The sequence below is a fragment of the Gavialis gangeticus genome, unplaced genomic scaffold (genome assembly GCF_001723915.1).
Source record: "Gavialis gangeticus isolate Ggan-Ray unplaced genomic scaffold, GavGan_comp1, whole genome shotgun sequence".
Lineage (NCBI taxonomy): Eukaryota > Metazoa > Chordata > Crocodylia > Gavialidae > Gavialis > Gavialis gangeticus.
In genome coordinates, this window is record NW_017729024.1 from 99,109,177 (window position 1) to 99,121,487 (window position 12,311).

General features: G+C 40.3%; 1 protein-coding gene across 5 annotated transcripts in view; it reads left to right on the forward strand.

Moving 5' to 3' along the window:
• Positions 1-12,311, forward strand: part of CARNMT1 (carnosine N-methyltransferase 1) — a 56,121-nt gene that overhangs the window by 21,727 nt on the left and 22,083 nt on the right. For all 5 annotated transcript variants that reach the window (XM_019517446.1, XM_019517447.1, XM_019517444.1 and 2 more), the window contains exons 5-6: positions 10,078-10,256; positions 11,727-11,840. In XM_019517446.1, the coding sequence (XP_019372991.1) occupies positions 10,078-10,256; positions 11,727-11,840 (293 nt within the window). The remainder of the gene's footprint in view (positions 1-10,077; positions 10,257-11,726; positions 11,841-12,311) is intronic.

Below are 12,311 nucleotides of genomic sequence, written 5' to 3' on the forward strand. Positions count from 1 at the left end.
ACAGGGTGGTATTTACCCCCTTGTCCAAGTCACTGATGAATCATGACCTTTTTGGCTTTGGACTAATATTATGCATAGTTTGTACATACATAACAGTAGGTATAAAAGTGCTGCCCAGAAATATGTTTATGGAGTACCTGTACTAAAATTTGCAGTAGTTTAAAATAAAAAGGTAACATGCATTAATTCTGAATAAACTTAAGTGCACGGGTACTATATGCAAATCGCTACAGGAATGTTTAATTTCAAGGTTCTTTTCAGATTTGCTCCTCACTTAGAGAGAGCAGGGTCTGACAGTAAGGAGAGGGGGAAGCGGAGAGCCAAGGGACTACCTGATGCCCCAGACTTATTTTCTCTGCTGTAGCAATAGGAGGGGTTGAATTCAAGGTAAACCTACATTAATTAAATTCTATACAAGGAGAGATATAGAAAATGTATAAATATTATACATATAATCTATTTTGTGGGGGGTCATCTTATTATCGGGGTCATCTTCTATTTGAGTAAATACAGATATATGTAAAGTACTTTAATATTATAATGATAGGCACCAAAAAATTATACATAAAAATAATTTTAATTAAATTTAAATAACATTAAAACTGCATTAGGGCTTACATTTACAATTAATTATGTATTCTGTTTGGGAATATTTGATGAAAAAGACTAATTTTTCTTGACCAGGTTGCTATAAAAATATTACTATACTTCTAGGCAAGTCTCACCCAGCAACTAATTGAATTTTCTATTTATTCAGTTTCACAGCTGCAGAATCTATTTTAAGTCTTAAATTCAAAGTGAAGCTATACTGAGTAAAGTGATCTTACAAAATTATACAATTAGAGTGATTTAAAAGTAGGATGTGTTGCCCTTCTGTGTCTGTTTCCTATGAATGACAAGTGTTAGACCCATTGCTTAATGCACTACTGGAATGCTCTTGTACACTTAAGTGATGAAATATAAGAACAACACAGTGTAGGATCTCCATAGATCAGCATACTTCCATAAAAAATCCTTCAAGTTAAGCCAAAGCAGTATTACCACTGAGAGAACTGAATTTTTACTTTTTCCACATGTTAAACAGCTTTCTACTCTGTATCTAGCCAGCATCTTCAGTAATACATTTTTTGAAATCATATGCAAGTAAGAGCACTCCCTGTTCATCAGTCAGTTTCTGACTCATGTTCTCAGTTATACTTGTAGAGATTACTGTAGTGAGATGACTGTAGAATTTTAAAGTCAGCTCCAGGAAAATTAAGAAAGTAACTTATTTTGTGAGCCTAACCAAACTTTTCTAAATACTCAGTTGTTTTCTCTTTTGGTACTCGCATTATACAGTAAAAGTTCTGTTAACCAGCATCTTACAAGCCAGCATGCTCAATTAGACGGCATGCTGGCGTGTAAGATAAAGTGAAACCGGAAGTGCCCTCCGTGGCCCCGGGGCAAAGCAGCCTATGCTGCTGAGCCCCCACGGCCCGGGGGCATAACTGGCTGTGTGGGGCCCGTCTCCCTGTCCCACGGGGCCTGCAGGAGGGGCAGCGATGAGGCGGGAGGGGTGGCAGGACGCCGCAGATGCAGCAGGAGAAGCGGTGGCCCAAGCCACTCAGTTAACGGGCATATTTTATCCAGCATCCCCCATTTCCAAGAGATGCCGGATAACAGACCTTTTACTGTATATTTCCCTTTGCCTTTATCTTTTTATATGGTTTGTAAGGTAATTTGCATGTACTAACTTTTAAAAACATTTCATACTAACTGTTTCTGAAAGAATGCTGAAATCCTAATGTATGTGGTAGCAGTATTTTGCTATGGCACCAGAGTTTGAGCCACACTTTAGACTTGGCCAGAGGGTTTTTCCCAGTCTGTCAGTCTTTAAATGAGAACTTGGTCAGTTGTGCTATGTGAAATTGTAGACAGCCAGAAATGAATGTGAGCCAGATTTATTCTCTTGTATATTGTCATCTATGAAAGCTGGTATACCTTAGCTTAGTTTGGTGGTTCTCAACTAGGATGTTGCAGGACTCTGGGGAGCCTTGAGGTCCTTTCAGCAGTGCCGTGGGGTGTCATACAGTTAGGTATGCAAACATGATTCAGAAGATAAATCTAAAGATTTCAAATAGGAAGAAGCTACAATGTTAAATTCTGGCCTATTGTGGTCCTTCTAAGTCTTTTGTAAGAGAAGAATTTCTCTTCTTTTCTGGAGTCAAAGAACAAGAGAAAACTAGAAGCTGGTATTCTCCGAGTGGTGCCTCATTTATTGAGGCATGCCTAAAGTCTAAAAAGGTTGAGGACCACTGGTGGGGTCGCCAATGAACACTCCTTTTACTGGGCATTGCATGAACCAAGGGTAAAAAGAGTAAAAAAAGAAGAAACAGGCACATAAAAGCTTGAAAATCCAAATATAAAGCAAATGACGGCAGATGGATACAGCTAACTGGAGAGTATTAGAAGACAGTGATGCCATATTAGTGTGATAAGCAGTAGGGCTGTGAGAAACAGCTCTGTTCGATTCGGTTTTGGATTCAGCTGTTTCACAGGACAGTGATTCATTTCAGATGTTTCAGATCACTGTTCTCTTTCATTTTGGCCGAATCTGTTTTGGAGATTTGGCTTTGCCGAATCTCCTCCAAATCTGTTTCAAACAGTCTGCAAGCTTCTCACAGTCCTACTGCCCAGCTAGGTGGGGCTTGGGGCCGGGGTCTGCAGGGCCCCTGTGGGGAGCAGATGGGGCTGTCAGTGACTTGTCCAGGGAAGGGGGAGGGCAGCTGCCCTCCGTGCAGGTGAGAAGACAAGAAGACGCCCCCCCCCCCGGCGCATCTCTGATCCCTGTAACGCTGGATCACAGGGCAGAGAAGCAGCACAGAGCGGTGAACAAACCTGGTGGTCCCTGCCACACAACTCGGTTCCGCAGGGAGCAGAGATCTGCACTGGGGTCTCACCGCCGCTGCTACCCCTTCTCTGCTCCTTCCAGAGCCAGGTCATGCAGCAGGGACCAGCACTGCCCTGCTGTGCAACTTGGCTCCACAGAGAGCAATGATCTGTGCCTGGGAGTCTCATTGACACCGGTGCCCCCCCCCATGCAGCGGTGGCGAGGAGACCCTCTGGCACAGGTCTTTGCTCCCTGCGGAGCCAAGTCAGGTGGCAGGGCAGCAACGTACAGCTGTTTCCCTGCAAGCCCAGCTCCGAAACTCCAAAATATTCCGAAATCTTTCGGATGCCTAGTTTCATTTTAGAGATGTTTCTGAGTCTTGTGTCTTGATTCAGATTTGGTGTTTCGGGTGCCGAAACAGCCCAAAACACCTCTGAAACGCAACGGCTGCCGAAATTTCACACTTCCCTAATAACAGGTGCCTGTTAAAGACTTAAGAAGGAATATTGAATTTGAATAACTTTTCATTATCCTTAGATACATAGACTTGCATACCTGATTTTTACTTGAACAGAGACCTGCTAAACATGAAATCCTTATCCTACACGTGGTACAGTTAGAGAGTCTACCAAAGTGGAGGCAGCTGCCAGCTGATTTTGCAGGCAGACTGCAGGCGAGGTGGCCATTTTTGCAGGCAGAGTGCAGCAGTGCCCTTCCCCTGCCCTGGCCAAGGGTCCGTGGTGGCCCTGCCTCTTGCTACGGATTGGCTGCAAAGGCTGTCCAGCATGTGACCCCACCCCTTATTGCCAGTTGGCATCGAGGGGTGGGGCCATATGACAAACAGGCCTTGTAGCCAATCGGTGGTGAGGGGCAGGGCTGGCAGCCATCTTGCTGTGCCAGCAGCCCCTCACATGGATGAGCTGCAGTGACCACAAGGTCTGCTGGCTCCCTATTTTTGATGAGGTTTTTTTGTTGGGTCTTTATTTCTGCCAGAGAACCTACCAAAAGCACAGGCCTCATGCTTTTTTGTAGGGCCTGCCCAAAAGCAGTTTCCATGAAAACTACCAAATTACTATTTCAGTAGGCTTATAATTATTGTATTCTTTCATAACCTACAGTTAGCCTATTATAATATTACAAAATCCTTTGACATCTTAATGTCTTTTATGTTTTAATGTGGTGTTTCAGCATAGGATAAAATAACATTTTTAGCACTGAAGCATACATGTATAGGATTTTGTTAATAGCCTTTAATTTTTATACCACAAAATTCAGTGTGTCGATATTACTTGTTTGCTGTTACCTGTATCTTTCCTGGCAAAGGAAAGATGACCATTTTATCACCTGTAAGATGCCCCTGGGCAGGTGGAGGCTTCCCTGTCACCATAAAGGAAAGGATGGCACCCTGAAACTACTCATTTGCTTGTTGGGGTTCGAGAATTCCAGTGTTCCACTTTTTACAGGGACCTCAGGACTTCTGTTCAGGGGATGTGAGGAGCCAGTGGTTTTTAATTGCAGTCCCAGGCAACGTTTTGAGAAGTTGACACTTGACATGAGCAAGGAAAGATATAGAAATGAAGACAGTATTTAAGGAAAAGTAACAAGCTGATGGAAAAGAAATATTTTTTGAAATAACTTTTGTAGAACAATTCATCTTTTCTCCCCCTTTATTGCCCCATGATAGTAAGATAGTCCTGATGTCTACTAGTCTCTGTCACAAAAATTTAGAGAAAATGAACAAAATTCAAACTTGATTTCAAATACCTTGGTAAAGTTTCTAAAGCTAAATATTGTAAACCCTGTTCTTGCTGAAAATGAGTTTTAAAGCAGTTTGGCCAAAATACAAAAAGAGATTTTTGTGATTCAATTATCAACTGAAGATTTTTTTTCTAACATACCTTAAGGGTTTGAGTTTCAAGTCTACCCTCTCTAATTTATTTCTAGAGTGATAAAAGGTACTATCTACCTCAAGGGCCAAACCTACTTCAACACAGGTCACAGCTACGTTACCTATATTGCACAGTTCACTGTTTAATTGTACAGTAAATTTAGACCAGCTACACATGCAAAGTAATTATTACACCATGGAAGTGACTATCAAGCGATAAAAAGAGCCAGCTAGCTACAAATTTAGTGCTTGAAAATATCTATATCTGGGTTCAGCTTTAATTTGAACCTGTAGCAGGGGCTCATAAGAATACATCTTTAGAATAGAAATTTGCCTTGAAATATAACTTCAAATTTTCTATATAGGAAACCTGTGGTTCTCAATATTCCTTATGCTGTGGCCCACCTACCCTAACCCTTCTGCCCTTCCTTCTCTGCACATGAAAAGACTTGTCTTATTTCCTCTGTGATCTGCACCCTTAGGATATGGTACAGAGTTGATTAGCACAAGTGAAACATTGTGTAAATGCAGCTGTGTGGTTTCCTATGCTCAGTGCAGCAAGTATGGCACAGCTTGGCATCAGGAAAATATGGTGAGGGGGCAGCTCTATTTGGGTCTGGAACCACTGTTCTAAACCCTAGCTAATGTTTTTCTCATATTTTTTTTTTTTAATATTTGCTTCATCTTAATTTAATAAGCTATACTATTTCCTTGAAAGAGGCTGTGAATTGTTACTCTTGATGACCACAGAAAGAGAGACTATGATGGTCAAAGACAATGTTAATGCATTAAAGCATGTTAAATTCCTGTGAGGATATTCCTATTCAATAGAAAAGTGGCCTTAGGATGACTTAACGCCATTTTACTCCTGAACAGGCATATCAAAAGGAGTTTATGTGATTTGACATACAATCATCACCTTTGGTTGGTTGACTGTAATCTTCCCAAGACTTTAAAGAAAAAACATAAGTTTTAAACTTGATAGGATGTTTAGGTGGTAACGTGCTAAAGCAAGCAGTTTTTTTTCATGTCTTGGAAGATGAAAAGATCTTCTGAGAAGGTTTAAGCTACAAGAATATAAAGCTGCTTTCCACCTAAAAACCTCTTTTTAATATGCTTTAACGTCGAATTCACACCTTCAGTTGATTCACTTTAACTTTCCAAGAGATTAGCCATGAGACATTTAAATAGAGATTGCCTTGCTGTACATGAGGTATAAGATTTGGGATTCTGTTTATAATGGCCCAAGATGAACCTGAAGCAGTTTTTTTGCATCTATATCTTGAATCAAAAGTAAGAGTCCAAAAGACAAAAAAAAAAAAAAAATAATAGCAAGTCTACTTACCATTAGGGGCTCTCTCCCAAAATTCATTACACTTTAGAATCAATGTTTCTTTTTATTTTTCCTACTGATTAGCTTTACTAAACCATTAAATATTTGTGTGTTGGATGTGAATAAAGAAGGTTGAAGAGGAGGGTTAATTGGTATCGTTTGTACCTGATCATTGTTATGTTACCTGTAATTTCACACACATTTGTGCAAACAGTTGTGGAGACTTGTTACCTTCAGCCTAGAATTGGAACATTCCTTCTTGGAACATTTAACATTTCTACCATCTGAGAGCAGCGGCTGATACATTTTGAAAGACAGCTATAGCCAGTCATTGTTGGCTGAAGAGTGGGCATCAAAGGGCCTACACCAAGTATTTGGTGTAGAGCAGTGATTCTCAGTTGGAGTGTTGTGGTAGTTTGGGATCCTTTCAAGGGTGCCATGAGGCCACAGTTAACAGTAGAAACATGAGTCACAAGGTAAACCAGAGACTTCATATAGGAATCCACAATGTTAAAAACAGACCTGTGTGAAGTGGAATGTATTCGCTTTGGATTTGGATTTGGCAATTTGGAGGGACAGTGATTTGATACAGTGACTGTCCCAATTCAATTTGGCTGAATTAAAAACTGAAGATATTCGGCGCTGAATCATATTCAGCCATAGGCTATACAGGCAGGCAGTGCCGGTGGGAGCACCTGAGGGAGCAGCCAGACGAGCCCCGGCTTGAGCTGGCAGCCCTGGGAGAAGCCGAGGCTCATCCAGCTTAACCCCCCCAGCTCCCTGATCATTTCCTCCAGCCCCCGTGGCTTCTCTCGGGACTGCCGGTTCAAGACGCGGCTTGTCCAGCTGCCCCCCTACCGGGGCGAGGCAAACACTACTGGCAGCCCCGGGAGAAGCCGCAGGAGCTGGGAGGAATGATTGGGAGCTGGGTGATCAAACTGGGACCTGGAGGGAAGCCCCTGTTTGTTCCCAGCTCCCAGTTCAATTCTCCAGTTCCCTGTTCTATCCCCCCCGCCCTCGTGGCTTCTCCCTGGGCTGCCAGCACTGCCTGCCTTGCCCCGGCAGGGGGGCAGCCGCGGGAGCAGCTGGATAAGCTGCGGCTTTTTCCGGGGCTGCCAGCTACTCATCTGGCTGCTCCTGCTGGCACTGCCTAGTGCCTGCCTGTACAGTCTATAGCCGAATCTCTCTGAATCAATTTGGAGGCCTCCAACTTGATTGGGAGTAATTAATGGGTCTCCTGATTCAATTTGGATTTGGAGATTCGTCTGCCAAATTGGGCTGAATCTCCTCCAAATCGAATTGACTACCGAAGCTTCGCACAGCCCTAGTTAAAAACATTCTAATCTGTTGTGTTCTTTCTGAGATCTTTGCAACAGAAAAACTGCTTTATTTTTCTATAGTCAAAAAAATCAAGTGAAAACTAAGAGCTGGCATTTTTCAAGGAGTCTAACAAGATTTGAGAACCATCTAGTTGGAGTGCAAGTCTATGGAGATGAAAAAGTAGGACTCCCAAATTAAGGGACTATCTGAACCTATTGCAGTAGATGAGGCAATATTTTACCTCCTTGTTTCTCATTTGACTTTTCACAGATTTTATGACTTCATGCAAGTCAGTTTAGTCTTGTCTCAGTTTCCTCATTTGTAAAATGGAGTCATTTCCCTTACGAAATGTCATGATTTATTGATGTTTGAGACATCTTATAGGTCTGTGCAAAGCTTCATTTGCTGATTCATTTCGGCAGAGATTTGGCCTGATTCGGTGGCCAAATCTCCGAATCGAATCAGGAAACCCTTTAATTTCTCCACATCAAATCAGAACCCTCTGAATTGATTGGGAAAGATGATTTGGACATAGACAGAGCTTTAAATGTTTTCTCGTGAATGCTGAAATGGAGGGGCGGATGGAGCGTCCCACAGGAGCGCGGGGGGAGGGTCGCAGTGCACTTGGCAGCAGACCTGGAAGTGGACCAGAAGCACATCCAGTCCACTTCCAGATCTGCAGGAGAGCATGCCGGGGACCTCCCCCACATACCCTGTCCCCCGTCCCCCTCCCCAACTCCCCCTTGGCTCAGCAACTGGTGCATCCTGAGTACAGCTGATCGCTGAGCTGGGGAGCATGGGGGGGCCCTCCTGCGTGCTCAGCAGCAGACCCAGAAGCGGACCAAAACAACATTTGAAGCTGTGTCTATGGCAGAATCACTGATTCTCCAAATCAGCATCGAATCTTCAGATTTGGATTTGGCTGAATTGAATTGGGGATAGCGATCCGAATCAACGAATTGACTCGCTGTCCCTGATTTGGGCCGAATCCAAATCAAATACAGCCCATTTTGCACACCCCTAGCATCTGGATTATGCATGAATGAACAGCATAGCATACCTATACCAAAAAGGTTGTGTTTCTGTTTTAGCAAGCTTTTAAACACTATCTTGTTTAGAGTAACTTTAGGAAATGTAACTGTATCCACAGTTTGGATTTCTTCCCTTTGAGTGCTAGAAGTATGCATACTTAATTCTTTATAATATATATGCAAACAGTTGATAATCCCAGCAGTTATACTGCTGCTCACAGCCTATAAAAATGGTTTTACTGTAAATGGGGCATCTTTGGTTCTATACCTTTCTTTCACTCTTCAGAGCACATCTGCTTCAGCTTCAGGTGGATGGATGCATTTTCTATTAACTCTGCAAGCTGCCCTTGTATGTAAATGATAAATGAAGTTATTTTCTGCTATCTCCAAAACAAGGAATGAGTCTTGCCCCCTGTTACCACTGCATTTTTCCATTGTCCTCAGTTACGTAGGTGTAGCCCTGCTTTCATTAATGAGCATGATTGAGAATAATTGAGTGCAGCCTAGGTCTTAGGGTGAGTTTGCAGGCCTATCAGAAGTGTGCCTTTTTAATTTACAGTATGAGCAAATGTGGATTAGTACTATAAAAATTGAGCTTTTTATTTATTTTACAGAGTTGAATTAAACTACATAAGGGTCCCAAAGTTAATTTGTCTTGTGTTCCATAAAATTCAGAGTAAAAAACTTGAAATTTTGTGAGGCTGTTCAGCTAAATTGTGGTGCTGTCAGTGCGCACATCTGCCTGAGACGCTTAATGCAAAGTAGCCTAATAACACTGCACAGTAGCATGTTGGGCAAATCCCGTGATAATATGCTACTGCGCAGTAGTATTAGGCTACTCCGTAGTAAGCGTCACAAAAAAAAAAAAATGTGCCGGTGCTATTGCACAATAACTTTAATTGCTTTTCATTTAGTTAGTACTTATTTAAGCAAGTGATAAACTAAATGTGCAGTAACTGCTGTGTATTAATGAATGTGTATATGCACCCAATGTAATGGTGCAAAGGACAAAAAGTCTGATCCTGTTGAAATAAACAAAAGTATGTCTTTAGATTAAAGGATGATAGTTTCAGAAAAAATACATTTACTTTGACCCTCACATTATAGTTTTAAGAAAGTACATATTACTAAGAATCTAGAATTAAAATGGGTATTCACAGGAAATTATAAATACAAGAGTGAAGTCCTCTTTCTCTTGTAAAAACAAATAAATATTCTCTTTCAGTAAAGCAAATGGTCTTGGCTCTTAGCACTCCTGAACATTTGTAATGGAAGTTTTCACCATCTTGCAGAAAGAATTACAGTCTTAATTTTACTTTAAGATCAACATAAATGAAAAATGGTGGAAAAATAAGAGACTAAAAGAAGAAACTGCATTTCAGTACAGCTTGTAACAATTGCTTCTTACTACTGTATTTTTAAGGAGTAAAATATTTCTGTTCTCTGGTAAAAGTCAGCCATTCATTTAATGAATGTAAGTAAAAGTAATTAAGTAAGTCCTACAGAACTACTTTTATAAAGTCTACATTACTATCAAGTACATTCATTGTGGACACTGGTGAAAACCAAAGTAAATCATTTTATATTTGTAATAATGAATGACTAATTTTGTTGTTTTGACTTTCATATTTTGCAGATGCTCTGAAATTAATTCCTATAAACTTTATCCGTGGATTCATCAGTTTAGCAATAACCGGAGATCTGCTGATCAGATACGACCAATTAATTTCCCTGATGTTGACCCCCACAATCTTCCTCCTGGTGCAAACTTTTCTATGACTGCAGGGGATTTTCAGGAAATTTATTCTGAGTGCAGTAAGTAGATAAATTATACGTGTCAAAATTACTGGTTACAGTGCATATTGCATCTTTAACATATACTCACTATGGTATGACAGACGTTTGTTAAGCAATAGAATAAAATCATGCTTTCAGTTACTACAGTGAACAACGAAGTTGAAGAGTGCACTTAGGTTTTCACAGCCAAAATAAATGTTCCTCTTCCTTCAGTCAGAAAGTATAGATAATCTATAGCACATTTGTGTATAAAATGGATTCTACTTGCAGTGGTTATTTTAATGAGAACAGTGATAGTCTAGAAAACTTTCCCAGGTAAGTTTATAACATCTTGTTCATTTCACTTGAATTAGAAAAGCAATTTTAAAGAATAAATGACATAAGCAGCCTATCCGCTATAACGCTGGACTAAAGTTCAGTATTGTTGCATGGCAGCTTTTCTTTGATAAAGTCACTACAAATGATTGTAGAGTAGTTATTTACAAATAAATCAAGTATACATTTATTGGCAGTCACTGGGCGCGTCTACATGAGATGCTGACTCTGCGGTAACCTGATACTACTGTGCAGTAGTGTCGCATGGAAAAAACCATGCTGAGATGCTACTGTGCAGCAGTGTCACTTAAAAAGGGTTTGCTAGCACTGCTACAGAGTAACTCCGGTTACTGCTCATTTATTTAGTACTTGTTTATACAAGTACTAAATAAACACGCAGTAGCATCTAGGGTGGACTTGCTCATTGACAAGTATTTTAGAAATTAATTAAAGGATAGTATTTAAAAAGACACGGATATTCCTCATTGTCAGTAGCCAAATTTGTCTGGATGTGTCACTTCTATAGAAACTTGGTGGTGTTTCTCACTTAATTCAATCCCAGATTAATATGGAACAGATGGGTGCACATAGTATTTATCCAGTTAAATATTTAAATTATATCTAGGATCCTGAGCAGTGTATAGTGTTTATCCAGTTCTTTTTTTTATGAACAGTTGAATCTTTAAGGCCTTGCCTCATAGTAGTGGTAAGAGTGCAGAAGGTGGAGCATTTTCCCTGTATCTTGAGGTTACTCATCTGCACGCCGTACCGTACTGACTAGGTAGAGCTATTTCTTTTTTGCTGCTGGCATCCTTGTTTGGATTGCATAATTGTTTTCTGTTAAAACAAGCAGGTTTATTTGCTCTTTCTGTGTTAAATTTTATCCTGACAACCTAGCTTTCTGGCAGAGTTTATATATAGATTTCCCCCACCACACCCCACAAGCTGAGTAACTTGGAGTTATGTTTGTAGCTTTAAATCTATCCACAAGCTAGGAAATGAATGCTGGTGTCAATTCAGAAATAAATCTCAAATTAAATGTTTATTTCAAAACATTTATTTTGAAGATTACAGACTTACAAAACTTTCTTACCAAATTCGAACCGTTATCTTTACTACTAACTAAAATTGTTTTTTTGGGGTATATTTATTAATCTATTTTTCTTTGCACAGATGCATGGGACTGTATAGCTACCTGCTTCTTCATAGACACAGCACATAACGTTATTGATTACATTGATACAATATGGAAAATACTCAAGCCTGGAGGAATATGGATAAATTTAGGTAAATTGTTTCAGTTATATCTTCCGTATTCAGTTATTCTGCATGACCTGGTAGTGACTCCTGGTGACTCAAAAGAGCAGTTTTAAGAAAAGTCCTGCCTAGCGTCTGTTGCCTTAGTCTGCAGTAGTTTGGGCTGCCAGATTCTCTCAAACCTTTTGAAGCATATTCAAATACCACTTTTTTTTTAAATTCTCTGTTTGGCCAAATCTGCATGAATTCTGACAGGAAGCAAAAGCACCTGGTTCCAGGTCTCTCCCCTTGCCAATTTTCACATCTGTATTTGAAAGCAAGAAATGAGGAATCATTTTAGTGTATGATCCAACGTAATTTCTTTTACATGTTCATTCTAAACTTTATTATGAATAGAAATTATAAGCTTCTTGTTTCTGCATTCATTTAATACGTGTAGTGGACTTGTTTTTTTTTTTTTAAATAGACATTAGGGCTGGAAGGGACCTTGGAAGATCATCG